This window comes from Gorilla gorilla, chromosome 20, assembly GCF_029281585.2.
Source record: "Gorilla gorilla gorilla isolate KB3781 chromosome 20, NHGRI_mGorGor1-v2.1_pri, whole genome shotgun sequence".
In the NCBI taxonomy this organism is placed as follows: Eukaryota; Metazoa; Chordata; class Mammalia; order Primates; family Hominidae; genus Gorilla; species Gorilla gorilla.
Window position 1 is genome coordinate 25,314,435 of NC_073244.2, and position 27,534 is coordinate 25,341,968.

At 56.5% G+C, this 27,534-nt stretch overlaps 1 protein-coding gene across 3 annotated transcripts; it reads right to left on the bottom strand.

The window, feature by feature from the left end:
• On the bottom strand, window positions 1-26,723 carry CERS1 (ceramide synthase 1). Of its 3 annotated transcripts, none has more exons than XM_031004252.2 (7): window positions 25,976-26,339; window positions 23,572-23,731; window positions 14,095-14,275; window positions 10,277-10,438; window positions 9,244-9,391; window positions 8,932-9,041; window positions 1-637 (listed from the first exon to the last, which is right to left on the bottom strand). In XM_031004252.2, the coding sequence occupies exons 1-7, from the start codon at window positions 26,222-26,224 to the stop codon at window positions 595-597; spliced, it is 1,053 nt and encodes a 350-aa protein (XP_030860112.1). In that variant the 5' UTR covers window positions 26,225-26,339; the 3' UTR covers window positions 1-594. The 3 variants fall into 3 exon arrangements, with proteins under 3 accessions (XP_030860112.1, XP_055228188.1, XP_055228187.1); XM_055372213.2 differs by lacking the exons at window positions 1-637; window positions 25,976-26,339 and adding exons at window positions 7,919-8,101; window positions 26,700-26,723; XM_055372212.2 differs by lacking the exon at window positions 1-637 and adding an exon at window positions 7,919-8,101 and having other exon boundaries at window positions 25,976-26,341.
• Window positions 26,724-27,534: the final 811 nt, after the last annotated feature.

The window sequence follows — 27,534 nt, forward strand, 5'->3', positions numbered from 1 at the left end:
CGCGGTCCGGGATGTGGCGCACGATGTTTCCGGCGACCCCCAGCTCCTCCACGTGGCACGGTTGCAGGGTGACCCCTGGGGACGTCCGCCGCAAGCCAGACCTGGTCTCCTGGGGGTCCCGGCGTCGAAACAGGCGCCACATGACCGGGGGAACCGGCCGGAGCCTGGGGGCACCCTGGGGCTCATCGCGCAGTCCGAGAGCCTGGAGCAGGGCGGCGGCTGGGCCTGGGGGCACGGGGGCGCGGGTCGGGGGCAGCGAAGGCAGCAGCAGGGCCAGGAGGAGGAGGAGGTGGTGGCCGCAGGGACCTTGCTGCGGCGGTGGCATCTTCCTCCCAGGCGATGACCAGAGAGTGCGCAGGGTCCGCGGCGGCCCGGGACCAGTGGGCTGAGGGCGGGGCCGGTGTCCCCGGAGGGGCAGGGGTCCTGGGGGGCGTGGCCGGGAAATGGAGGCAGGATGAGGGGGCGGGGTCCCAGGGGAGGTGGCAGCGGCCCTAGAGGAGCAGAGTTGGAGGGGGTGGAGGGGCGGCCAAGGACGGGGAGCGTGGCCGGGGTATTCGGGGTGGGGCCGGGTCCACGGGGGCGGGGCCGAGGGGTTCAGAAGCGCTTGTCCTTCACCAGGCCGTTCCTCAGTGGCTTCCTGGGGGTCAGAACCGGCGCAGGTTAGCCTGGGAGCCCCACGCGGCCGCCTGGCCCTCTTTCCCGCTTCTTCTCTGGCCGTTTCACACCCCCTGGCTCCTTTTACCCGGCCAGGCCCGGGCCTCGCCTTGTGGCTTCCTCCTCGCCTTCACCCTGCCCCTCCTTCAACCTGCCCCGTAGGCACGTATGTCCCTCCTGGCACCCTGGCACTTCCTCCTTGCTTCCCCCTCTCCAATTAAACCTTCCTCTTCCCCTCCTCCCTGCCTCTTCAGGCCGCTGGAGGGCAAAACCCACGTACCGGCCTGGGCCTGACAACTCCACCGCCTCCACAGTGGGACCCTGCACATCCTCCTCTCCTCTGCCACCCACCCCACGAAGGCTAGTCCTTGACTCCAGTGGCCCTGGCTGGCATCTGCTGTCCCCACCTACTTCCCTTCCATGTTCTTTTATTTTCCTTTTTTTTTTTTTTTTGGTCTTACTCTGTGGTCCAGGCTAGAGCTGTGGCACGACCTCCAAGGCTCAATGGATCCTCCCACCTGAGCCTCCAGAGTAGCTGGGATTACAGGGGCACGCCACCACGCCCAGCAATTTTTTTTTTTTTTTTTTTTGAGACAGAATCTTGCTCTGTTGCCTAGTCTGGAGTGTGGTGGCACAATCTCAGCTCACTGGAACCTCTGCCTACTGAGTTCAAGCGATTCTCCTGCCTCAGCCTCCTGAGTAATGTGGTGGCACCTGCCACCACACCCAGCTAATTTTTGTATTTTTAGTAGAGACAGGGTTTCACCATATCACCCAAGCTAGTCTTGAACTCCTGACCTCAGGTGATCCGCCCACCTTGGCCTCCCAGAGTGCTGGGATTACAGGCGTGAGCCACCGCCCCTGGCCCCAGCTAACTTTTTTATTGTTTGTTGAGATGAGGTGGCTATGTTGTAGAGGTGAGGTCGCTATGTTGTCCAGGCTGGTCTCAAACTCCTGGGCTCAAGCAGTCAGCCCTCCTCCGCCTCCCAAAGGGCTTCTGTCACTTTAATTCGCTCTTCTCTTAGGCTGAAGCTCAGCTTCTCTGCGTGCATTTCACAGCCAACTGGCTGTCCCCATCCAAGGACTGTTGGTCTTTATCTGAGAGGAGATAAGCCTTGCTTGGACCTCCCATCTGTCACTTGTCTTCTGATTTTGCCTGTGATCCTTGAGACCGTGAGTGGTGTTTCTTCATCCACTCTTGTGGCTTCTCGATTCTTCCCATAAACAAACCTCCGTGACACACTCTCCCCTTTTGGCTCTGGGATGACTCCAGGGATTCCATTTCTGCATCGACACCTTTGGTATAAGGTGGGGGTTTGCCCTAAGGCTTATGGGAAACAAAGACACACCCTCACTGTGTTTTCCAGAGGGTCCCCATGCTTTCCATTCCTGCCCTCCAGGATGGTCTTTAGTATTTGCTAAAGGTTTTAAGGTCTTAGGTCAGTTTCTCCACTCAGTTCCCACAGAGAGTATAGATTCCTCTAATGGTAAAGTTTAGCATCCTCGGTGATGGGTGCCCCCGCCCTGGGGCTTTTTATCAGAGCTTTCCTGCTGATTCTTGTTTGTTTTTTCTGCAAAAGCTTCAAAGTGTTCTCTACCCACTCAGAAACAGCTGTCAGTATTTGCCTTTTGAGGTGTGGGTGGGGGTGTATCCACCTTGGGGGAGATAGCTTTTCTCTGTTATCTTTTTTTCTTGTTTTGTTTTTTTTTGAGATGGAGTCTCGCTCTGTCGCCCAGGCTGGAGTGCAGTGGCGCAATCTTGGCTCACTGCAACCTCTGCCTCCCAGGTTCACGGGATTCTCCTGCCTCAGCCTCCCCAGTAGCTGGGACTACAGGCATGCAACACCATGCCTGGGGTAATTTTTTTTTTTTTTTTTTTTTTTTTTTTTTTTGAGACAAAGTCTTGCTCTTGTCCCCCAGGCGGGAATGCGGTGGCACGATCTTGGCTCACTGCAACCTCTGCATCCTGGGTTCAAGTGATTCTCCTGTCTCAGCCCCCCAAGTAGCTGGGATTACAGGCGCCTGCCACCACGCCCGGCTAATTTTTTTATTTTTAGCAGACACAGGGTTTCACCATGTTGGCCAGGCTGGTCTAGAACTCCTGACCTCAGGTGATCCACCCGCCTCAGCCTCCAAAGTGCTGGGATTACAGGCGTGAGCACCGTGCCCGGCTAATTTTTATATTTTTAGTAGAGATGGGATTTCACCATGTTGGCCAGGTTGGTCTCAAACTCCTGACCTCAGGTGATCCATCCGCCTCAGCCTCTCAAAGTGCTGGGATTTATGGGCGTGAGCCACCATGCCGGGCTGAGATGGCCTTACTCTGATGGACACCTTTTGGCTTCTATCCACCACTGTGGTGAAAAGAGCCAGAGCGAGGGTGCAGAGAGAGAAGGATGATGCAGGCACTTTCTAGATGTTTCTTCATAGATGAGGAGGAGAGGGAGACAGAGGAGACAGGGCCCCCTGGGGTCTTGCAAGGGTTTTGCCCCAAATTGCTGTCAACACTGATAGACTAGTGTTGACACTAGTCTATCACTAGAGAGGGAGTCTGGGGTGAAATTGGGGGCTGATTTGAGATATTTTAGAAGATGCTGGAAATGTCAAACATGGGAGATGGAGAATGGCACTCAGGGGAGCTGTGTGGCTAGGAGAGAAATGTGGGAGTCGGTGTGGATTAAGTGTGGGCAGAGAAAGGGCCCCAGAAGAGAAGGAGGCCAGCCAGGAGGCCAGAGAGACAGAGCAGGAGTACAGAGTAAATAAAGGGCTTCAAGGGCCAGGTGCAGTGGCTCACGCCTGTAATCCCAGCACTTTGGGAGGCTGAGTCAGGCAGATCACCTGACCCTAGGAGTTCGAGATCAGCCTGGGCAACAGTGAGACCCCATCTCTACAAAAATTTTAAAAATTAGCCGGGGCCAAGCATGGTGGCTGATACCTGTAATCCTAGCACTTTGGGAGGCCAAGATGGGTGGATCACCTGAGGTCAGGTGTTCAAGACGAGCCTGGGCCAACATTGTGAAACCTCATCTCTACTAAAAAAAAATACAACAATTAGCCAGGTGTGGTGTACACGCCTGTAATCCCAGCTACTCGGGAGGCTGAGGCAGGAGAATCGCTTGAACCTGGAAGGCGGAGGTTGCAGTGAGCCGAGATCTCACCACTCTACTCCAGCCTGGGTGACAGAGCGAGACTCTGTCTCGGAAAAAAAAAAAAAGAAGAAGAAGGGGAGGGGACTCTCTGGGGTTAGCACCAAGAGAGCCACATGGGAGCTGGACAGGAGTGGTCTTCAGGATGTGGGGGAGGAAGATGGGGCACAGCTGGGTTTGAGGAGGACCCAGGAGGATCTAAGAATTCTGCTACAAGGGAGGGAAACAAGCTGATGAGGCCAGTGGTGGAGAAGAGCAGAGAGCACGTTCTCTCCTGGGTTGAAATGTCCTTGAATAGGCAAGCTGGGTGAACATCCCTAGCCTCAGAGAGAGGGACTGTTGTCCACTGTAGCAGCAGCTGGACGTCCTCACCCGGCCACTTCTGCTTTCTTGGGGACATGTTGGTGCAGGAGATGATGATGATGGGGACAGCTGGTGCCCAGGAACCCTCAGGAGGGAAGATGCTCCTACATGGGCCAGACGTAGGCGCTGAAGTTCACAGTTTTCTGTTTTTATTTTTTGAGACAGGGTCTTGCTCTGTTACCACAGCTGGGGTGCAGTGGTGCAGTCATGGCTCACTGCAGCCTTGACCTCCTGGGCTCAAGCCATCCTCCAGCCTCGGCCTCCCAAAGTGCTGGGATTACAGGTGTGAGTCACTGTGCCCAGCCCAGTTCTTTAGAACTGCTGCAGGGGCAGGGGCAGTGGCAGGTGCAGCAGAGGTGAAAATGGGATTTACGGAGCACTGGGTGCAGGTCACCAGATCCAGAGAGAGGTGAGAGTGTCTCAACAGATGGCTGGTCCCGGCAGCCCCTGAGAGGGCAATGGGGACTTTGGACAGAGAGGCTGAGTCATGACAAGGACATGGGAGTGACTACAAGGAAGCTACGGGTGTCAGTGTAGGAGAGAAGGGTACTGGCTACCCACATCACCAGGGGTCTCCTGAGGGCCATGAGGAGGACAGGGAATTCAGGGGAAGGGGTACAGATGAGGGGACCCTGGAGGTGAGGCTGCTCAAGAAGCAGCAATGGGGTGAGATGGGGTGAGGAAGAGATCAAGCCAATTAATTGCTCTCTGATTTGCTTCATGCCTCCTGAGTTACCTAAAAGTGGTTCTCGGTCTTGGTTTTCTGAAGGGTTCCAATCCCGATTGAATTTTTGGAACCAGACAAAGTGGCTCATGCCTGTAATGCCAGCACTTTGGGAGGCTGAGGTGGGAGGATTGCTTGAGGCCATCAGTTTGAGACCAAACTGGGTAATACAGTGAGATCTCGTCTCTACAAAAACACTTTAAAATTAGCTGGATATGATGGTGGGTGCCTGTGGTTCCAGCTACTTGGGAGGCTGAGGCGGCAGGATCACTTAAGCCCAGGAGGTTGAGGCTGCAGTGAACTATGATTGAGCCAGTGCACTCCAGCGTGGGCGACAGAGTGGGACCCTGTCTCTAAAAAAAAAAAAAAAAAGAAAGAAACAGAAACAGGCTGGGCGCAGTGGCTCACGCCTATAATCCCAACACTTTGGGAGGCTGAGGCAGGAGGAACACTTGAGGTCAGGAGTTCAAGACCAGCCTGGCCAACATGGTGAAACCCCATTTGTAAAAATACAAAAATTAGCTGGGTCTGGTGACACATGCCTGTAGTCCCAGCTACTCAGGAGGCTGAGGCAGGAGAATTGCTTGAACCTGGGAGGCGGAGGTTGCAGTGAGCTGAGATCACACCACTGCACTCCAGCCTGGGCGACAGAGCAAGACACTGTCTCAAAAAAAAAAAAAAAAAAAAGAAAAAGAAGCTTTTGGATTCAACTGTTAAAACGGTAATCCACCTGGAATCCTCTCTCTGCTGTGGAGAGCTTTCTTCTATTAAACTTTTGCTCCAACCTCGGCCTTTGTGGCCACGTTCCTTAATTTTCTTGGTCGTGAGACCACAAGCTCCGACAACACCTTAGACAACAAGACCAGTGACCCTGACCTGCTTCACCATGATAAGTGTCCTTATGAGAGAGAAGAGAGACGGAAAAGAAGAAGAGAAAGCCCTGGGAAGACAGAGACTGAGACTGGAGCGATGCAGCCACAAAACAAGAAATGCCTGGAGCCACCAGAAGCCAAAGAGGCAAGGAGGGGATCCTCGCCTAGAGTTCCCAGAGGGAGCACCGCCCAGCTGACCTTGATTTTGAACATCTGTCATCCAGAAATATTAGAGAATAAGTTCCTGTGGTTTTTAAGTCACAAGTTTGTGTTCCTTTTGTTACAGAGACCCTGGGAAAGTAACATTCAATGCCTTTTTTTCACTGCAACCTCTGCCTCCCGAGTTCAAGCGATTCTCCTGCCTCAGCCTCCTGAGTAGCTGGGATTGCAGGCGTGCGCCATCATGCCTGGATAATTTTTTGTATTTTTACTAGAGATGGGGTTTCACCATGTTAGCCAGGCTGGTTTCCAACTCCTGACTTCAAGCGATCCACCTGCCTTGGCCTCCCAAAGTGCTGGGATTACAGGCGTGATCCACCACGCCTGGCCTTCAATGCCATTTTTGATGGTCTCTCATACCTGTTTTTAAAATAAACTTTTTTGTTTGTTTTGGTTTGGTTTTTTTCTTTGTTTTGAGACAGGGTCTTGCTCTGTTGCTCTGGAGTATAGTGGTGTGATCACGGCTCACTGCAGCTCCCTGGCTTAAGCGATCCTCCCACCTCAGCCTCCTGAGTAGCTGGGACTATAGGTGTGTGCCACAACACATGGCTGTTTTTTGTTTTGTTTTGTTTTTATTGGGGTGTGTGTGTGTGTGTGTGTAGAAACTGGATATCCCTATATTGCCCAGGCTGGTCTTGAACACCTGGCCTCAAGCCATCCTCCTGCCTTGGCCTCCCAAAGTGCTGGGATTACAGACGTGAGCCACCATGCCTGGCCAAACTTTTTTATTTTAGATTAATTTTAGATTTACAGAGATGCTACAAAGGGAGTAGAGGGAGCTCCTGTCACCTCCATCCAGCTCCCCTGACATTACAGCTTACATTTCCATGGCACATGGGTTGCAGCTAAAGAAACCAACACTGGTGCTTTGCTATTAACTAAACTCTCCACATGATTTGAATTCACCAGCTTCTTGGTGAAGGTCCCTTTCCTGGTCCAGGAGCCCATGCTGCAGGTGGCATCTGTCTCCTTGGTCTCCTCTGACCCTGGATTGTTCCTCGGTCTTTCCCTGTTTCCCATGATCTTGACAGTTTCTGAGCATCCTCACGGGCTCTTTTGGAAGACGTCTCTCAGCCTGACCGTCTTCATCCCATCCTGTTTTATACCCAACTGCACTAACTCTGGCTGTCCTTGGAGAATCAAATTCTGCTGGTGGTGCCTATGGGATCAATCATCGCAGGGTGTTCCCTGATACTCTCTGGCACTTCTGTGGAGGGTCCATGCTTTGCTGTCCTAGAGGACATGCCAGCTCTTACCCTGTGTTCTGATGAGACATCCTCAGCAGGGACAGAGCCAGACACTGGTGGGGCTGGGAGGTCTGGCTTCCTCTTGTTCTGAGTTCTGCACCTCCGAGGATGTCCCCACCATAAGCTCACTGTTCTACAGCAAGAGGACCTTCCTGGTGTCTAGATGTGGCCAAACTGGTGCCCCCTTTAGCCATCGCCACCTTTGGAAGACTCCTTGGGGAGACCTAGCTGATCTCTGGAGAATTCCCGACTCAGGCCGGCTGCAGTGGCTCATGCCTGTAATCCCAGCAGTTTTGGGAGGCTAAGGCATGTGGAACACTTGAGCCCAGGTGTTTGAGACCAGCCTGAGCAACATGAGGAAACCCCAGCTCTACAAAAAATACAAAAGTTAGCACAGCATGGTGGTGCATGCCTGTGGGCCCAGCTACTTGGGAGGCTGAGGCAGGAGGATCACTTCCTGGGCCTGGGAGGCGGAGGTTGCAGCGAGCCGAGATCGTGCCACTGCACACTCCAGCCTGGACGACAGAGTGAGACCCTGTCTCAAAAAAAAAAAAGAATTCTTGACTCATGCTCAAAGGACAGTGCAATCTAACACCCTCAAAAGGAGGCTCCTAACGCCGCATCTGCCAGAACCCATGTGACCCTGCCCCAATCCCATCTCAGTCAATACCAGCTCGAGCCAAAAGTCTTGAGTCGTCTTTGATTCTTTTATTTCTGTTTCATCTACACCCAAGGCGAATCTGATGGGTTCTCCCTTCCAAACAGGGTGGGGGGTCTGACGCTCCTCTGCCTGGCTACAGCCCCGGATGTGTTAAATGTCTGCATCTCGCACCTCCCGTTCCAAAAAACGTCACGGAGCTCTGAGCCACTGCTTCCCTGAAACCATCGTTCCCACGTCACTGATGGCCCCCACTGGCCAAATCAGAGGGCCTGGCTGGTCGGCACCTTCCAGGGCCTTTCCACAACCTCCTGCCCCGGCTCCTGCTCAAACACTCCTCACGTTGCCTATGAGACACTGCATACCCCGACTCTGCTTGTTACCCAGTTCGGCCTCTGTTCATCCCTGGCCCAGACACCCCCTGCCTGCCCCAGGCCTGGGGCTTCGGACACCATCTGGCTGTCACCCAGGGCTGGTGAGGCTCATGGGCTGTCTCCTTCCCCAGGACTCCCTCCTGGGCTGGACTGAGTCTGAGCTCCCAGCCCCAGCTCCTGTTTGGCCGGGCAGTGGGCTCCCCTGACAGACTCGGAGGCCAGGATGTCTCGGCCCAGATGGAGCCTGGGTTCTCTCTACGGCCCTTGGCATTCCTTCCTCCCCAGCCCCACTGCCACCAGCTCCAGTGGCGACATGGGTCAGAGGTCGTCATCCAGGCTGGCCAACAACTACTCACCACCCACGGGGCCCTGGCTCGCCACTCCTGCCACACCAGCCACTAGGCCTGGCCCTCAGTGTCCCTACCGCTGAGACCCTGCCTGTCGCCCTGCCTGCCCCTCCCCAGCCTCTCCCTCCCCTTCCTCACTGTCCTGTCCTTCAGGGTACTGGCCACATCGTTCACGCCTTTATTGCAGTCTCTGTTTTGGAGTAGGCTTGGGGGGCAGCATCCGCGTCGGCCTCATCTGCTGCTGGGTCTTGGGGGCCTGCCCACGAACACGCTTGGACGGGTGACACTAAAGGATGGAACGCGGGGCGCGGGCCCCTCCACACTCACTCGGCTTTGCTGGGCTTCAGGCTCTGGGCCTCGGCTGTGTCATACTCCCGCAGGTCCTTCAGCTCGTGCACCTGGCCTGTCAACACCTTGGCTGCAAACGCCACGATGTACTGCGAGACGGGAGGGGAGGTGCCAGTGAGAAGAAAGCCCCCCACGCCACTGCCCTGCTGACAGCCGTGTGCTCCTGTCCCGGGCTCTCCACACAGGCTGTCTGCCACCTAACATGCCCCTCCCCGGGACTGCCTGAGGAGGGGACAGGGATTGGGACGAGGACGGGACCGCCACTGCAGAGGAGAGCCGGGGCCGACTCACCAGGAACCAGTAGAGGTTCATAAGGGTGAGCAGCAGCAGGAGCGCATTGAAGAAGAAGTAGAAGGGGATGTCAGGCACCGTGTGCAGACTGCAGTGACTGGTGGCATACAGGACCTTGAGCGGGAACCAGTAGAGGCGGAACCAGAACCTGCGGTGGGAGGAGTCAGGAGGCCGTGGGTGGAGGGGGACGGTGCCCTACCCAGTCCCTGTCCTATCCCGTCCTAGACCCACCCTTGCCCCCTTGTCCCATCCTTGCCCACCTCTGCCCACCTGTTTCTACTACTGCTCTGTCCTTCCCCTCCCCTGCCATGCCCCGCCCACCTCGCCAAGGCCCCACATCCTTCCCTGCCCAGCCCCCCTCTTCCCTGCCAGGCCTCACCCACCTCGCCAAGGCCCCACCCCCTCCCCTTCCCAGTCCCTCCCCTTCTCTGCTAGGCCCCACCTACCTCACCAAACCCCACCTCCTTCCCTGACTAGTCCCTCTCCTTTCCTGCCAGGCCCCACCCACCTCACCAAGGCCCCACCTCCTTCCCTGCCCAGTCCCTCCCCTTGTCTGCCAGGCCCCGCCCACCTCACCAAGCCCCCACCTCCTTCCCTGCACAGCGCCTCCCTTTCTCTGCCAGGTCTTCCCCACCACACCAAAGCCCTACCTCTTTCTCTGCCTAGCCCTACCCCAACCCTGCTTGGCCCCACCCCTGGCTTGCTCTGTATTAGTCTAGCTCTTCCCCTTCCATGCCTGGCCCAACCTATCTCACCAGGCCCCTCCCCTTCCTGGATCCACCCACCTCACCTGGCTTATCCTTTTCTGCCCAGCCCCACTCCTAGCTCAGTTGGCCCCACCCTTGTCCTACTCCTTTCCTGTATAGCCCCGCCCCGTCAGTCCCACCCAAATCATGAGGCCCCTCCCCTGTCATGCCACACACCCACCTCACTGGGCCCCGCCTCCTTCCCTGCCTGGTCCCGCCCCTTTTCTGGACACACCCACCTCACCAGGCCACGCCTCCCTCCCTGCCCAGCACTCCCTACCACTTACCAGCTGAAGCCGAAGCTGAGGCAGCCCAAGTCTGCTGCCAAGGCATGCAGCCGATGGTAGGAGCCGCCGCGGGACTTGAAGTAAATGTTGAGCTTGGTAAACTCAAGCTGCACGTCACTGATATCGTGCAGGAAGAGCACAAGGATGCCCACATTGTGGTACCTGGGGGAGCAGCAGGCAGAGAGGAGAGGGCAGCTCACACTGGGGGACCTCCACTCTGCACTAAGGCCCCCAGCAGAGTCCCTGGGCTACACCTCAGGCTCCCCGTGGGCCTCTTCAAAGCCACCCTTCCTGGCTCGCCTGCCCTGCCCATCTCCACTTCCCAGGATGCCCTTTCCTCACCGTCCCCCACTTAGCCGTGCACCCCCCAACCAGACCCTCATCTTCCCTGCCTCAGTGTCCCCATGTGGCCCAGGGAGCTCCCTGGAAGTTTATTTTTCTTTTGAGACAGGGTCTTGCTCTGTGGCCCAGGCTGGGGTGCAGTGGTGTGATCGGGCCCACTGCAGCCTCAAACTCCTAGGCTCAAGTGATCCTCCCACCTCAGCCCCTGGAGAAGCTGGGACTACAGGAAAGCAACACCACACCCGGCTAATTTTTTTAATTTTTAGTAGAGACTGGGTCTTGCTATGTTGCCCAGAATGGCCTCAAACTCCTGGGCTCAAGCAATCTTCTCACCTTGGCCTCCCAAACTGCTGGGATTACAGGCACAAGCCACTGTGCCCGGTCTTGGAAGTTCCTTGCTGGCCCCTCCTCATCTTGGTGACCTCTGACCCTCTATGACCCCCGACTCTCACAGGCCTGGGGCACTCTGTGTCCAGATCCTCCATGAGCTTGTCCCTCACTTTGGACACCACCACCATGATGAGACTTCCAGATCTGTACGTGCAGCCTGGCCATCGCTGCAGGAAAGGCCTCTGCCGCAGCCCATCAGGATCCTTTTTTTTTTTAAATTTTTTTTTTTGAGACAGAGTCTTGCTCTTGTTGCCCAGGCTGGAGCGCAGTGGCACGATCTCAGCTCACTGCAACCTCCACCTCCCGGGTTCAAGCAATTCTCCTGCCTCAGCCTTCCCAAGTAGCTGACATTACAGGTATGCGCCACCACGCCCAGTTAATTTTGTATTTTTAGTAGAGACGGGGTTTCACCATGTTGGTCCTGCTGATCTCGAATTCCCAACCTCATGTGACCCACCCGCCTTGGCCTCCCGAAGTGCTGGGATTACAGGTGTGAGCCACCGTGCCCGGCCCCATTAGGATCTTAATAAGCCCGAAGGCCATCCCCTGTCCTTCCACAGAGTCTCCATCTGACAGATGCGCTGCCCGAGGGTCCTGGATTCACCCTGGACGTGGGGAAGTGTCTCTCACCAAGTCCCTGTTCCTTGCTCTGTCTCCTGACAGCTCCTGGGCTCCTGCCACAGGTCCTTTGCACGTGCTGTCCCCATGACCCAGCATGCCAGTGCCTGGCGTTCAGCACCTCCCTTCACTCCTTTCAGTCTCTGCTCATCTGCTCATCTGTCACCCCCAGACCAACTAACACCTAACACCTGCAGCCACAGTTTTTTTTTTGGAGACACGGCCTTACTCTGTTGACCAGGGTGGAATGCCTCGGCTCACTGCCACCTCTGCCTCCCGGGTTCAAGCGATTCTCCCACCTCAGCCTCTTGAGTAGCTTGGACTACAGGCACTCATCACCATGCCCAGCTAATTTTTTTATTTTTAGCAGACACAGGGTTTCACCATGTTGGCCAGGCTGTTCTCAAACTCCTGACCTCAGGTGATACACCCACCTCGGCCTCCCAAAGTGCTGGGATTACAGGCATGAGCCACTGCACCTGGCCTTTTCTCCATAATTCTTATCACCTTCAAATGAACTGTTCCTTCTTTCCTTTTTGGTTCTATCATCTGATTCTGCCCTCTAGAGAGCCTTGTCTGATAGAACTTTCTAGAACTATGGGAATGTTCTAAACCTGTATTGTCCAACATGGGAGCCACCAGCCACTTGTGGCCACTGAGCCCTTGAACTGTGGCTTGTGTGGCTGAGGAATGGAATAGGGGCTTTTTAAAATTATTTTTTAAACTAACCAGACGTGGTTGCTCACACCTGTAATCCCAGCACTTTGGGAGGCCGAGGCAGGTGGATCACTTGAGGTCAGGAGTTCGAGTCCAGCCTGGCCAACATGGTGAAGCCCCATCTCTACTAAAAATATAATAATTAGCCGGTGTGATGGCATACCCCTGTAATCCCAGCTACTTGGGAGGCTGAGGCGAGGCGGGAGGATTGCTTGAACCTGGGAGCCGGAGGTTGCAGTGAGCCAATGTCATGGCACTGCACTCCAGCCTGGGCGACAGAGCGAGACTCTGTCTCAAAAAAATAAGTAAGTAAATAAATAAGATAAAGTAATTTTAAAATGTATTTATGTATGTGTTTGTTTATTTTTGAGACGGAGTCTCGCTCTGTCGCCCAGGCTGGAGTGCAGTGGCATGATCTCGGCTCACTGCAACCTCCGCCTCCCGGGTTCATGCCATTCTCCTGTCTCAGCCTCCTGAGTAGCTGGGACTACAGGCGCCCCCACCACCACGCCCAGCTAATTTTTTGTATTTTTAGTAGAGACACGGTTTCACTGTGTTAGCCAGGATGGTCTCGATCTCCTGACCTCGTGATCTGCTCGCCTCGGCCTCGCAAAGTGCTGGGATTACAGGCGTGAGCCACCGCACTCAGCCTAAAAATGTATTTGTTAGAGACAGGGTCTCCCTACGTTGCCTAGGTTGAACTCAAACTTCTGGGTTCAAGCAATCCTCCTGACTCAGCCTCCTAAGTAGCTGGGGGACTACAGGCATGAGCTACTGCTCCTGGAGTTTTATTTAAGTCTAATTAAAGTTGAAAGGGCCACCTCTTTGTTGCCCTATATTTGTGGGGCGTGGCTACCCTATTATCGCAGCTAGAGCAGCTAGTCCCGTAGGAATAGTATATGAGCAGTGTATTTCATTTTAAAGTTTCTATCGGCCACATTTAACAAGAAAGAGAAAAGAACAGGTAATATTAATTTTAATAATGCATTCTAATTAATTCAGTATATCCAAAATATTGTCATTTCAATATGGAGTCGAGATAACAAGGCCAGGCGTGGTGGCCCACACCTGTAATCCCCGCACTTCGGGGAGCTGAGGTGGGAGGATCACTTGAGCCCAGGAGGTCCAGGCTGCGGTGAGCTATGGTCACGCCACTGCACTCCAGCCTGGGTGACAGAGCGAGACCTTGTCTCAAAAAAAAAAGAGAGAGAGAAATAAAAGGGTGGATAAGATATTTTCACTCGTTTGCATGCGAAGGCTTTGAAGCCAGGGTGGGTTTTATGCACACAGCTTGGTGAGGTTTGGACAGACTCCATCTGAAAGGCTCACTGATGGCTGTGGTTGGCTCTAGAATATCAGGGTGTGTCAGCTGCGTTCACAGCCGTGCCCCCATTGCTTGGGCGTGGCAGGTGCTCAGGAACTCCTGGGTGTGTGACCTGGCTGGTCAAGGGCAGCGTCTGAAGAGCTGGGTGGGTGAGTGGGGTTGGGTGGCTATGGCTCTCTGGGCCTGTTTCACCCCATCCCAGCGGAATCTCCCTCAGGAATCTCCAGGCCCACATCCCCTCCTCAGCCTTCCTGCCTCTGGTCTGTCCCCTCGTCGGACCCCTGAGCACTCTGACCTTGGAACCCTGAGCACTCCGACCTGATGTGATCCCCTCCACGGCCTCCTCTGTGCCCCGCCGCAACATCATCAGCCTCCGCACTCTGTGTGGGCTGTGCCTCGGCCCCCTGCCACCCGATCCCGTCCTTACCGGAAAGCGTAGGAGGAGACGATGAGGATGAGAGTGACCACGTGGTGGAGCAGCATGACCACCGAGTCCTTGCGCCAGGTGTCCATGTATAGCGTAGCGTAGATGGAGTGGCCGTAGAAGCTTCCCTGGAGCAGGTAGGCGGCTGCAATGTCCCGTGGCACTGCCATGCCCGGCGTCCAGTCTGGGGAGAGCCAAATCTCACAGTCAGGGCCCTGCGAAGCCTCTAGACAACCGCCTCCATGACCCGGTGACACCCTCCAAGCCACACGTGTCCTCCCAGTACCCAGGTAATCATGCGTGTCTGATTGCTGGCTTTCCATTCCCAATTCTATTTTTTTTTTTTTTTTTTTTTGAGACGGAGTCTCCCTCTGTCGCCCAGGCTGGAGTGCAGTGGTGTGATCTCAGCTCCACATCCTGGGTTCAAACGATTCTCCTGCTTCAGCCTCCTGAGTAGCTAGGACTACAGGTGCATGCCACCAAGCCCGGCTAATTTTTTGTATTTTTAGTAGAGACGGGGTTTCACTGTGTTACCCAGGATGGTCTCGATCTCCTGACCTCATGATTCACCTGCCTTGGCCTCCCAAAGTTCTGGGATTACAGGCGTGAGCCACCCCGCCCAGCCGTCTTTTTTTTTTGAGACAGAGTCTCGTTCTGTCACCAGACTGGAGTGCAGCGGCACGATCTCAGCTCACTGCAACCTCCACCTCCCAGGTTCAAGCAATTCTCCTGCCTCAGCCTCCAGAGTAGCTGGGATTACAGGCGCTGGACACCACGCCCGGCTAATTTTTTTGTATTTTTAGTAGAGATGGGCTTTTGCCATGATGGACAGACTGGACTTGAACTCCTGATCTCAGGTGATCTACCCGCCTCGGCCTCCCAAAGTGCTGGGATTACAGGCGTGAGCCACCGTGCCCGGCCAGCAGGGATTTTTATTTTAGGAAGAGTTTTGGGTTTCTAGGAAAATTGAGCAGATAGGACAGAAAGTTCCTTTCTTTCTTCTGCCCCAACATACCCACAGATTTCCACTTCCCTGGCTTTAAGTGGCATATTTGCTACAAATGCTGAACTAATATAGACACATTATTATCATTATATACATTTAAAATTTTTTATATATAGTTTTAGAGTTGGTCTTGCTCTGTGGCCCATGCTGGAGTGCAGTGGTGTGATCATAGTTCACTGCAGCCTCGACCTCCTGGGCTCAAGTGATCCTCCCACCTCAGCCTCCTGAGTAGCTGGGACCACAGGCACCCATCACCATGCCTGGATAATTTATTTCTTTTTTAATTTTTGTGTTGCCATGTTGCCCAGGGTGGACTCGAACTCCTGGGCTCAAGCAATCCTCCTGCCTTGGCCTCCCAAAGTGCTGGGGTTACAGGCATGAGCCACCTCACCCAGCCCAGCACCCCTTCTCGTTTTTTTTTTTTTTTTTTTTTTTTTTTGAGATGGAGTCTTGCTCTGTAGCCCAGGCTGGAGTGCAGTGGTGGGATCTCGGCTCACTGCAACCTCCATATCCGGGATTCAAGTGATTCTCCTGCCTCAGCATCTCAAGTAGCTGAGATTATAGGCACCCACCACCATGCCTGGCTAATTTTTTTTTTTTTTCAGTAGAGACAGGGTTTCATCATGTTGGCCAGGCTGGTCTTGAACTCCTGACCTCAGTTGATCTGCCCGCCTCGGCCTCCCAAAGTGCTGGGATTACGGGCATGAGCCACTGTGCCCGGCCCTCTTCCTGTCTTTGTCTTAACAGGTCCCTGCCTTGCGGGTGTCCTGGGCCCACTCCCTGCAAATCCCTGGCCCTGACAGAGGCGGCTGCCCACGGAGTCTTGCCATGCCTGGGCACACCATGCCACCAAGCGCAGGGTCTCCCACCAAGCGGGTCCTGCCTCACCTTCCCCTCCTCCTGCCTCCTGGTGCACCTGACCACCACGCTCAGGTGATGGGTGACACACCAGCCCACCCCACCACGTCCACCTCCTCCTCAGCCACATCCCCAGAGGCTGCCAGACACCAAAGTCAAGGGCTATGCTCTGGACGGGCACGGTGGCTCACGCCTGTAATCCCAGCATTTTGAGAGGCCGAGGCAGGAGAGTTGTTTGAGTCCAGGAGTTCGAGACCAGCCTGGACAACATGGTGAGACACTGTCTCTGCAAAAATATATATAAAAATTAGCTGGGGCCGGGCGCAGTGGCTCACGCCTGTAATCTCAGCACTTTGGGAGGCCGAGGCGGGCGGATCACAAGGTCAGGAGATCAAGACCATCCTGGTTATTAACACAGTGAAACCCCGTCTCTACTAAAAATACAAAAAATTAGCTGGGTGTGGTGGCCGGCGCCTGTGGTCCCACCTACTCGGGAGGCTGAGGCAGCAGAGTGGCGTGAACCCGGGAGGCGGAGCTTGCAGTGAGCCGAGATCGTGCCACTGCACTCCAGCCTGGGCGACACAGCAAGATTCCGTCTCAAAAAAAAATATATATATATATTAGCCAGGTGAGGTGTTTTACACCTGTAGTCCCAGCTACTCGGGAGGCTGAGGTGGGAGGATCACTTGAGTCCTAAAGGGAGGCAGAGGTGGTGGCAGGAACTAAGATGTTGCCACTGCACTCCAGCCTGGGAGACACAGCCAGACCCTGTCTCAAAACAAAACAAACAAACAAACAACAAAAAAAGGCGGGAAGCCATGCTGTGCTCTGCCCACACCAACCTGGAACTCTCTGGGTTGCTCCCTGTTCTCTGGCCACTCCCTTTCTGCAGACCCCCAAGACAGACCCTCTAGCCTCCATCTGCGGCTTCCTGGCCCCTGCCTTGGTGACCTGCCCTGCAGCCCAGCTGCCTCCGGATGCCCCATGAACCGCCTCTGTGACAACTTTCATCTTGGCCTGACCCCTTCTGCAGCCGAGTTACACTAGGACCCCCATCCAGGGTCCCCTCTTTGGCCCATGCCACCCCCACCCCAGTCCAGGCACTGTTGTCTCCTGCCCACATCTCTCCGGCGATCCCTGGCCCCCATGACTGTTTGTCCACTCTCCTCACTCAGCCCTGATGGCCATGTACACACAAACGGTCACCATGACCCAGCAAGTCCACTAGGGTGTGTGCCTGACAATGGAAAACGGGGACTCAAAGAGATACTCATGTGTCCCTGTCCACAGCAGCACACAACCAAAAGGCAGACACAACCCGAATGTGCATCAGTGGATGGATGAAGAATAGATAGGTTACCTCCACACAGTGGAATACTATGCAGCCATGAAAAAGAATGAAGCACGGATCCATGCTACAATGTGGGTGAACCCCAAAAACATGATGCTGAGTAAGAGAAGCCAAACACAAAGGTCACACAGTATGAGACTCCAGTGATCTGAAATGCCCAGAACAGGCAAATCTACAGAGACAGGAAGTAGATTGGTGGCTGCCAGGGGCTGGGGGAGAGGACTGGCGAGTGACTGCTAATGGGACGGGGTTTCCTTTTGTGGGGGATGATAATGCTCCAGACCTAGACAGAGGGGGTGGTTGAACAACACTGTGAATGGGCTAAAAGCTGATGAACTGTTCGCTTTAAAATGGTTAATTTTTGGCCAGGAGGCGGAGGCAGGTGGATCACCTGACGTCAGGAGTTGGAGACCAGCCTGGCCAACATGGCGAAACCCTGTCTGTACTAAAAATACAAAAATTAGCTGGGCATGGTGCCGCATGCCTGTAATCCCAGCTACTCGAAGGCTGAGGCAGGAGAATCACTTAAACCCGAGAGGCGGAGGTTGTGGTGAGCCGAGATCACACCATTGCACTCCAGCCTGGGCAGCAAGAGTGAAACTCCATCTCAAAAAAAAAAAAAAAAAAAAAATTGTGGTAAGATTTATATGGCAAAAACTTACCATCTAAGCCGTTTGTTAAGTACACATTGTTGTGCAACCATCACCAGCAGCCATCTCCAGAACATTCTCCTTCTTCCCCAATGGAACAGTCCTCTGTCCCCATTAAACAGTCTCTCCCCATTCCCCTCCCCCAGCCCCGGCACCCCCCATCCCACTTTCTGTCTCTATGAGTGGGATGACTGTAGGAACCTCATATAAGTGGAATCACATAGTGTTTGTCTTTTTGCGATTGGCTAAAATGCCTAATTTCAAGTTACATACATTTTACCTCAATAAGAAATGGAGGCCAACTGAGGTGGCTCACGCCTGTAATCCCACCACTTTGGGAGGCCAAGGTGGGTGGATCACTTGAGGTCAGAAGTTCAAGACCAGCCTGGCCAACGTGGTGAAACCCCAGCTCTACTAAAATACTAAAATTAGCCAGACATGGTGATACACACCTGTAGTCCCAGCTATTCGGGAGGCTGAGGCAGGAGAATCGCTTGAACCTGGGAGGCGGAGGTTGCAGTGAGCTGAGATGGTGCCACCGCACTCCAGCCTGGGTGACAGAGCGAGACTCCATCTCAAAAAAAAAAAATTAGCTGGGTGTGGTGGCTCGTGCCTGTAATCCCAGCTACTCATGAGGCTGAGGCAGGAGAATCCCTTGAACCCAGGAGGCAAAGGTTCCAGTGAGCTGAGATCACACCACCGCACTCCAGCCTGGGCGACAGAGTGAGACCCTGTCTCTTAAAAAAAAAAACCAAAACAGGCTAGGTGCGGTGGCTCATGCCTGTAATCCCAGCACTTTGGGAGGCCGAGGCAGGCAGATCACCTGAAGTCGGGAGTTCAAGACCGGCCTGACCAACATGGTGAAATCCTGTCTCTACTAAAAATACAAAATTAGCCGGGTGTGGTAGTGCATGCCTGTGATCCCAGCTACTCCGGAGGCTGAGGCAGGAGAATTGCTTGAACCCAGGAGGCAGAGGCTGTGGTGAGCCAAGATCGTGCCATTGTACTCCAGCCTGGGCAACAAGAGCGAAACTCCGTCTCAAAAAAACAAACAACAAACAAACAGAAAACCCTCCCCTATTCCAGAATTTCTTTTTTTTTTTTTTTTTTTGAGACAGAGTCTTGCTCTGTCGCCTAGGCTGGAGTGCAGTAGCGTGATCTCGACTCACTGCAACCTCTACCTCCCAGGTTCAAGTGATTCTCTTGCCTCAGCCTGCCGAGTAACTGGAATTACAGGCATGCATCCCCACGCCTGGCTAATTTTTGTATTTTTAGTAGAGACAGGGTTTCACCATGTTGGCCAGGCTGGTCTGGAACTCCCGGCCTCAAGTGATCCACCCACCTCAGCCTCCCAAAATGCTAGGATTACAGGTGTGAGCCACTGCACCCGGCCTACTTCAGCCCTCTTCCAGAATTTCAATGAAAATTGTGTGAAACTCTGAAATGCCCTGATCCTCTCCATCCTGACTCTCCAGAAACACGTGAGCCCGAGCTTTTGCCCAGGGCCACCTTGCTGAATCTGTTGCCCACCTTTCCAACAGAGGCTCCCCAACCCTCCTGTAGCTTTACCTCCCCACAGGATAGGGGGGAAGTCCTGGCTTAGTTCAGAGGTCTCAAATCTCCTCTCCCTCGTTTTTTGAGAAAGGGCCTCGCTCTGTCACCCTGGCTGGAATGTAGTGGTGCAATCTTGGCTCACTGCAGCCTCGACCTCCCGGGCTCAAGCCTCAGCCTCAGCCTCCTGCCTCAGCCTCCCCAGGAGCTGGGACCACAGGCACGCGCCACCATATCCAGCTAATTTTATTTTTTTATTTTTTGTAGAGATGGCGTCTCACTATATTCCCAAGGTTGGTCTCGAACTCCTGGGCTCAAGTGATCCTCCCACCTTGGCCTCCCAAAGTACTGGGATTCCAGGAGTGAGCCACCGCGCCTGGCCTGTCCCACCTCTTCATACTCATATCCCACCTGCTGTTGGGACACTCAATGCCACCCCTGCCTTGTCTCCATCCCTGAATCCAGAATCGTGGTCTCCCTGACAAGCCCCCATCTCACAAGACCCTAGCACCATCCTCACCCTCTTCCTTTCACAGCACCTCTAGGGTGGCAGCAAATACTATCAGCTCTGCCTTCTAAACATTTCTAAAATTGGCCACTTTGCTCCCATCCCCTCCCCTCAAGCTCAATCCTGGTGGGAGTCCCTTCAGGCTCCAGCTCCTGCTGTCAGCCCCCTCCTGGACCCCTGGGGTAGATGCCCAACCCAGGGTGACATCCCTCCTCTGCTCCCAGCCCACAGATAAGTAACAAATCCTGACCGTGGCCTCCGAGGCCGATGGCATGGCCCCCACTCGCCTGGACAGCAGTCCCTGCCTCTGCTGCCTGCTCCAGGCACCTCCAGGCCCTCACTCCGTCCCCTTCAGTGGGGCCACCCCTGTCCCTGCTAAAAACTGCCCCTCCCCACCTCCCCAACACAGCACACTGCCCCTTCTCTCCACACGAGTTTTCTCATCCACACTTATTGCTGTTGATAGACTGCGTACTGCACCGTCTGTCGCCCCTGCCACACGGCCAGCTTCATGAGGGCACAGGGCTTTCTCTGACCCATTACTAGCTGTGTCTCAGCTGTGGTATACAGTAGTCGCTCAATAAATGCACATGGAAATAATCAGCTAACTTTTGAGTGTCATTTACAAAAAGCAACTAAGGCTGGACGAGGTGGCTCATGCCTGTAATCCCACCACTTTGGGAGGCTGAGGTGGGAGGACTGCTTGAGGCCAGGAGTTCAAGACCAGCCTGGCCAACATAGTGAGACCCCATCTCTACCAAAAAACACAAAAAAATTCACTGGGGGTGGTGGCACACACCTGTGGTCCCAGCTACTCAGAAGGCTGAGGTGGGAAGATTGCTTGAGCCCAGGAGGTCCAGGCTGCAGTGAGCCGTGATCGTGCCACTGTACTCCAGCCTGAGCAACAGGGTAAGACCCCGTCTGGAAAAAAAAAAAAAAGAAGAAGCTAAAGGCAAGTCCATGCCCAAAATGTCAAGAGAGGCCAGGCGTGGTGGCTCATGCCTGTAATCTTGACACTTTGGGAGGCTGAGGCGGGCGGATCACCTGAGGTCAGGAGTTTGAGACCAGCCTGGCCAACATGGTGAAACCTCGTCTCTACTAAAAATACAAAAATTAGCCGAGTGTGGTGGCGTGTGCCTATAATCCCAGCTACTTAGCAGGCTGAGGTAGGAGAATCGCTTGAACCTGGGAGGTGGAGATTGCAGGGAGCCGAGATCGTGCCATTGCACTCCAGCCTGGGTGACAGAGTGAGACCATCTCAAAAGAAATAAAATAAAGTTATGAGAGTTCGATCATGGGTCATCCGTCTAGAAGGAAAACTGAGCAACAGCTAACACCTCCCCTCTAGGGGATCAAGGTGTGTTACATGGGAAAAGTGGCCCCATGGGTGGCACATCCACTGTACATTCTGGGCTCCGTGCCACCAGGAGCCCTCTAGGCTGTTCCCATCACATGGCAGGAAACAGCTATCATGTGTGTCCCCGGCCCACAGCCCTGGTGGTCCTCGCAGGGCAGAGAAGCCGCAGCCCCCACTGCCCCATCACAGATGGGGTTTCCTACATCAGCCTGCCCAGTGGCGATGCCGGCCCTGCCCTGCATTCTCTGCCAGGACAGGTCACACAGAGCGCGCTGCAGTCACCTCCCTGCCCAGCCCACCCGGAGCTCAGGCCACATCCACTCCAATCAATTGGACACAGCCACTTCTTATCATCTTCCCCTCCACCCCCCCAACCCCCAGGCAATGTCTCGCTCTGTTGCCCAGGCTGGAGTGCAGTGGCATGACCTCAGCTCACTGCAACCTCCACCTACCAGGTTCAAGCAATTCTCCCACCTCAACCTCCCAAGTAGCTGGTACTACAGACGTGCCCCACCATACCAGGCTAATTTTTTGTAGAGATGGAGGTCTTACCATGTTGCCCTGGCTGCTCTTGAACTCCTGTGCTCAAGTAATCCTCCCACCTCCGCCTCCCAAAGTGTTAGGATTACAGGTGTGAGCCAGTGAGCCACCACGCCCAGCCCACTTCTCATTCTCATCATGGTGGTTTTTTTTTTGGAAATGAAGTCTTGCTCTGTCACCCAGGCTGGAGTGCAGTGGCACCATCGCGGCTCACTGCAACCTCCGCCTCCCGGGTTCAAGTGATTCTCCTGACTCAGCCTCCCAAGTAGCTGGGATTACAGGCACGTGCCACCATGCCTGGCTAATTTTTGTATTTTTAGTACAGACAGGGTTTCACCATGTTGGCCATGCTGGTCTTGAACTCCTGACCTCAAGTGATCCACCTGCCTCAGCCTCCCAAAGTGCTGGGATAACAGGCGTGAGCCATCGCATCAGGCTTCATCATGTTTATCTCCTCACCAAGATGGTGCAAGCTGAGGGGACCCTCCCACCTCCACAGGGCAGCCAGAGGAAGCATTCTGTCATCCACAAAACCCAATCCTCTCCATGCTGTGCTTAAAAACATCACATTCAGGCCAGGCACGGTGGCTCACACCTGTAATCCCAGCACTTTGGGAGGCCGAGGCAGGCAGATCATGAGATCAGGAGATTGAGACCATCCTGGCTAACACGGTGAAACCCCGTCTCTACTAAAAATACAAAAAATTAGCTGGGCGTGGTGGCGGGCGCCTGTGGTCCCAGCTACTCAGGAGGCTGAGGCAGGAGAATGGTGTGACCCCAGGAGGCGGAGCTCACAGTGAGCCGAGATCGGGCCACTGCACTCTAGCCTGGGCGACACGGCGAGACTCCATCTCAAAAAAAAAAAAAAAAACAACCACATCCAGAACAGAACTCAAACTGCTGCCTCAGCTCTCTGCAGCCACCCTCCTCCTGTCCCCATGCAACGTGAGTGCCTCCGGGCCTTTGCACGTGCTGTTACCGACACCTGGAATGCCTGCCTGGACCCACACAGGGGTCCTTCCAGGATGTCTTCCCTGAGCTCCAACACGGCCAGATACCCCCTTTCCTGTCCCCAGGGATCACTTTTGTCTTGGGGCTGGCTTAACTTCTGAGACACCCATAGGAGCTCTGATTCTGATAAGCATCCCCTTACACTGTTCTTTTTTTCTTTTCTTTTTTAATACAGAGTCTCGCTCTGTTGCCCAGGCTGGAGTGCAGTGGTGCGAACTCGGCTCACTGCAACCTCTGCCTCCCAGGTTCAAGCGATTCTCCTGCCTCAGCTCCCGAGTAGCTGGGATTACAGGTGCCCACTACACCCGGCTAATTTTTTGTATTTTTAGTAGAGACGGGGTTTCACTGTGTTAGCCAGGATGGTCTCGATCTCCTAACCTCGTGATCCACCCACCTTGGCCTCCCAAAGTGCTGGGATTACAGGCGTGAGCCACTGCGCCTGGCCCTCTTTTTCTTTTTTGATACAAGACAGGGTCTCACTCTGTTGTCCAGGCTGGAGTGCAGTGGCGTGCTCATAGCTCCCCTTGGCCTCCAACTCCTGGGCTCCAGTGATCCTCCTGCTTCTGCCTCATGGGTAGCTGGGACCACAAGCCTGGCGTCTTTGTGTTTTAAGCAGAGCCCTCCCGGCCATCCCCTTAGGGCCCCTACCGTAGAAGACAGATGGTGGGTCATGGAAGAAGGGGTAGTCGGTGCCAAACAGCAGGTAGGCACTGTAGCTCCAGCTGCCCAGGTAGAAGAGAAACTTCCAAGCGCTCTCGGGCATCTTGGCGGCATCTCTGGGCTGGAGGCGGCACCGCTTCCCCAGGGGCTATGGGGCAGAAGACAGGCGGGCAGCCATTGGTGCTGGGGGCCAGAGACTCCTCCTTCGGGGTGGGGAAACTGAGGCCCAGGGACTCCCCAGGCCGGGCAGCACTGGGAAGGCCTGTCCCCCAAGCCCACAGCCACCTGGAGCATAAACAGAGCCCACAGGCGCCTGCCAAGGCTAAACTTAGTGCCCAGCTGTCCGGCCGCCGCGGTGCTGGGAGGGGAGTGAGGGGGGAGGCCCCGAGGGGAGCAGGAAGGCTCTGGGGGCCAGGAGGGGGACACTTGGGCTTACAGTGAGGGAGACGGATGGATGCGTCAGCCCAAGGGAGTTGGGCTGGTGGGGGTGACCCTTGAAGGGAACATGGAGGGGTTATATGGGGGCATCTTGGGAAACACAGAGAGCCCCATGGGACCGACACAGAGGGGAGAGGAAGAACTTGTGAGGAAGCCGCCCCCTCAGTGGGGGAATCTGGAGAGGCTAGAGGGCTGGAAGAGACTGGGGGGAAGGGGTGGCGGGGACATGGGAACTTGGGGGCGATGAAAGGGGAGGAGGGGCTGGAGGCAGAAAAAGGGGACAGGACGCGGAAAAGGTGTGACAGGCGAGGTGAGACCCTGAGGGGGCATTGGGAGTGCAGAGGAAGCTGCTGGCTCCAAGGCAGGGGTTGGGGAGTGCGGCGGGTGGGTGGGTGGGGGGGCGCGGCTCCAGAGCTGCCCGGCCAAGCCCCACCCCTGGACAAGTCCCACCCCCTTCCCAGAGGCTGAGGGGGCCGGAGCCCAGAGCACCCAGCAGTTGTCATGGAGACAGCTGGAGCCGGCTCCGGTAACCCCTGGCAACCAGGCTGCTGCCAAGATGAGCTTTGGAACACCCGGCAGCCCCTCCACCCATTTCTGAGGAAGGGCGAGCCTCGAAATGGGGCGAGCACCCCACCCAAGGGGCTGGGGAGGGCCCCCGGGCTCCGCCCTGGTAGTCTACCAGCCACCACATCCTCCTGTCCCGCGGGGGTGGGGGACCGCTTGCCCTCCTGGGTCTCGGGCTTCCCAGCTGGAAATTGGGAAGAAGGCAGGGGCAACAAGCAGGATAAAGACCACTGCGGACCCAGGGAGGGGCCCTGGACAGCCTTGTCTCCCCCTCCCACAGCAGGGGTGTGGCTGGGGTCTCTCCCCCATGTGGGTGATATGGGGACGGGAGTGGGGAGAGTGGCAGTCAGACAACAGCCCATCATCGACCTCACAAGGGCCAGCCTCTTCCCGGCCAGCAGAGAAAGGCCCCTTTGTTGGCGCTGGGCACACTGTCCCTGCACCCTCCAGCCAGACGGGCGGGGTGACACCAGCTGGTCCACGGGGGTGTCCAGGCCAAGCTAAAGGCCCAAACACCTTCCAACCAGCTCCTGCCACAGCGACCCCTCCCCAGGGAAGTGAGTGGGGTCAGGCGCCAATGTCACCATCATGGTCACTGTCTCGCAGGGGCGATGGTCTCAGCAGAAACTGGGGAATTCTGCTGTCGCCTCTTGGAGGCAGCACAGTCCAACCCTGAAGCCCCGGGCCATGTCACCTCCAAGGGAGCGACCACTGGCGTGGCCAGAGCACCCAGGCCCTTGCCATCCCTGGTCGGAGGGTGGCGCTGACCCCAGATAGGCACAAGGCAGCGACCGGGCAGCTCCTGCCTCTTCCCGATTACAGCGGGCAAGCCGGCCCCGCCGCCGCACGGACCCAGCAGAAAACGGGCAGCGGACCTCGCTCCGGACCAGGGCGCAGCCCGCATGGCAGGGAGGCGCATGGCGCAGGCCGCGGTGCGCCGAGCCCTCCCGTTCCCTGTCCTGGGCTTCTTAGTGTCTGGCTCGGCCCTGCCGGAAAGAGCGCGCGGTGGCCGGAGCCATCCACCGCGCGGGGCCCCCTGGTCCCAAACTTACCGGAAAGGGCCGTGCCTCGGTCCCCCACGTCTCAAACATCCCACCTGTCTCGGGCCCCCCATGTCCCAGACTCACCCCAGCCCGGCCACACCCCCGCATCTACCCGATTCCCCCACGCCGCACTGTCTGAAGGGGGCGCGCGGCGGCCCGAGAGACCTTATCCTTGGGGCTCCAACGTCCTGGGCCTCTCCAGCCCGAGGCCCCCACCCACGTTCCGGCGACCCCTTCATCCGCAGCAGCCAGCACTGGAAGAAAGGAACGCGCCGGCGGCCCCAGGTCCCCGGTCCCGGCTTCCCCCAGTCCGGGGTCCCCTCGTCCCGGCCCCCCGCTACACTGACCCGAAAGAGGCGCGCAGTGGCCGCGGAGCGCAGCGCGGTCCAGCCCAGCGCGCCGAGCGCCAGCAGCAGCAGCTCGGGCGGCGCCAGGTGCGCGTGCTCAGCCAGGCCGCGACGCGCCAGCCCCCAGCCGCAGTCCGTGCAGCCCCGCGCCGCCGCCAGCGCGCTGCCCCAGCCGCGCTGCACTAGCTGCGCGTAGCTCGGCATGGGCTCGGGCCCCGTCGGCCCCGCCGCGGGCCCCGCCGCCGCCATACCGCCCGCTCGCCCGCCGTGCCCGTCGCCCGCGCCCGCCCGCGGTAGCCGACGGAGCCGCGCGCCCCGCGTCACGCGCCGCAGCTGGGCCGGGGGCGCGCGGGCGGGAGGGCGGAGGGCGGAGGGGCGGGACCGGCGCAAGCTCCGCCCCGCTGGGGGCGCGGCTGGGGGGCGGCCAGCGGGGACGCGGGGCGCCCTGGAGGCGGGCCCAAGCCCCTACCCGCTTCCCAGCAGAGAAACCCAGGCGCGGCGAGGCGGGGGCCGGAGCTGGGGGCCCGTTGGACCTGGACCCCGAGAGACCCCGCGCACCGCCGTGTCGCGCCCCCCGCTCCCCCACCCCACCGCGCCGTGCCCGTGACGGGGGGCACGGGGGACACTAGCAGGCAGTCCCCTCGACTGGCGACCCCCGTTCCTCCCGGCCCTCCAGCACGCCACGCCGCTCCCGCTCCATCGCCCCGGCCCGCTCCGACCTCACCGTTCTTGGAGCCCTCGCTCCTTCTCAAGGACCCGAGGCCTGGCACGCCTTGGCACAGTCTTGGGACCATCCCGTGGCCTTCCCGCATTCAGGAGGCGTAGGCTCAATGAAACATTCTCATTCTTCAAAAGGACACGGCCCACGCCAGGGCGTTGGGAGGCGCACCTAGTGGAGACGCAGCTCTCTGCCCTACACCAGGAGCTTGGCAATGGGGTTCCAGCCTGGACGTGGGGACCCTGGGCACTTCCCAGGCATCTTCTTCTGCAGGTCTGCAGAGCGGGCTACTGGGACAAAGGTGTGATGGGGGCTGCTGAGATTAGGGGGTTCTCTGAGGGTCACTTGCTGCTTTCTGTGACCCTGGGGAACCCGGGGGGGGCTCCCCAACATCAGGTTAATACAGGAGTTGCAGAGAGGCTGCAGGAGTGGGTGCCAACGTGGGAGGGACTCTCAATCTGGATCGACTGTGACATCATTGAGACCACCATAAGTGACTTTCCAATGCACTGTTCATTGACAAAGCCCTGTGCCCAAAGCCACTGAAGGCCATCGAGGAAGACACTGGTCACCTCTGTTAGGACCGCCATCTCCCCAAGCACTGCTGCACCCCCCCCCATCCTAGCCCCCAGGATGTCCCCACACCTGGCCTTCAAGGTGCAGGATGCAGGGATGAGTCCTGCAGCAGCCGCGCTGGCTCCCACACACCTGCACCTGACCTTCAGGGGCACAGGTGAACACACCTTCCCCTTGCCCCACACCCAGTCCCCCACAACACATCCAGGTGGCCCTGCATCTGGCCACCTCTCTGCATCTGCACAGCCTTGCCCCCCACTCCCTG

What these genes read in the sequence shown, in the direction of transcription:
- CERS1 (XM_055372212.2), bottom strand. Translation starts at nt 26,224, where the DNA reads ATGGCGGCGGCGGGGCCCGCGGCGGGGCCGACGGGGCCCGAGCCCATG. An exon ending in CCACTGCGCGCCTCTTTCGG is followed by an intron (nt 23,732 to 25,975) that starts GTCAGTGTAGCG and finishes TCTGCCCCATAG; the next exon opens with CCCCTGGGGAAGCGGTGCCG. An exon ending in GTCTCCTCCTACGCTTTCCG is followed by an intron (nt 10,439 to 14,094) that starts GTAAGGACGGGA and finishes CTGCTCCCCCAG; the next exon opens with GTACCACAATGTGGGCATCC.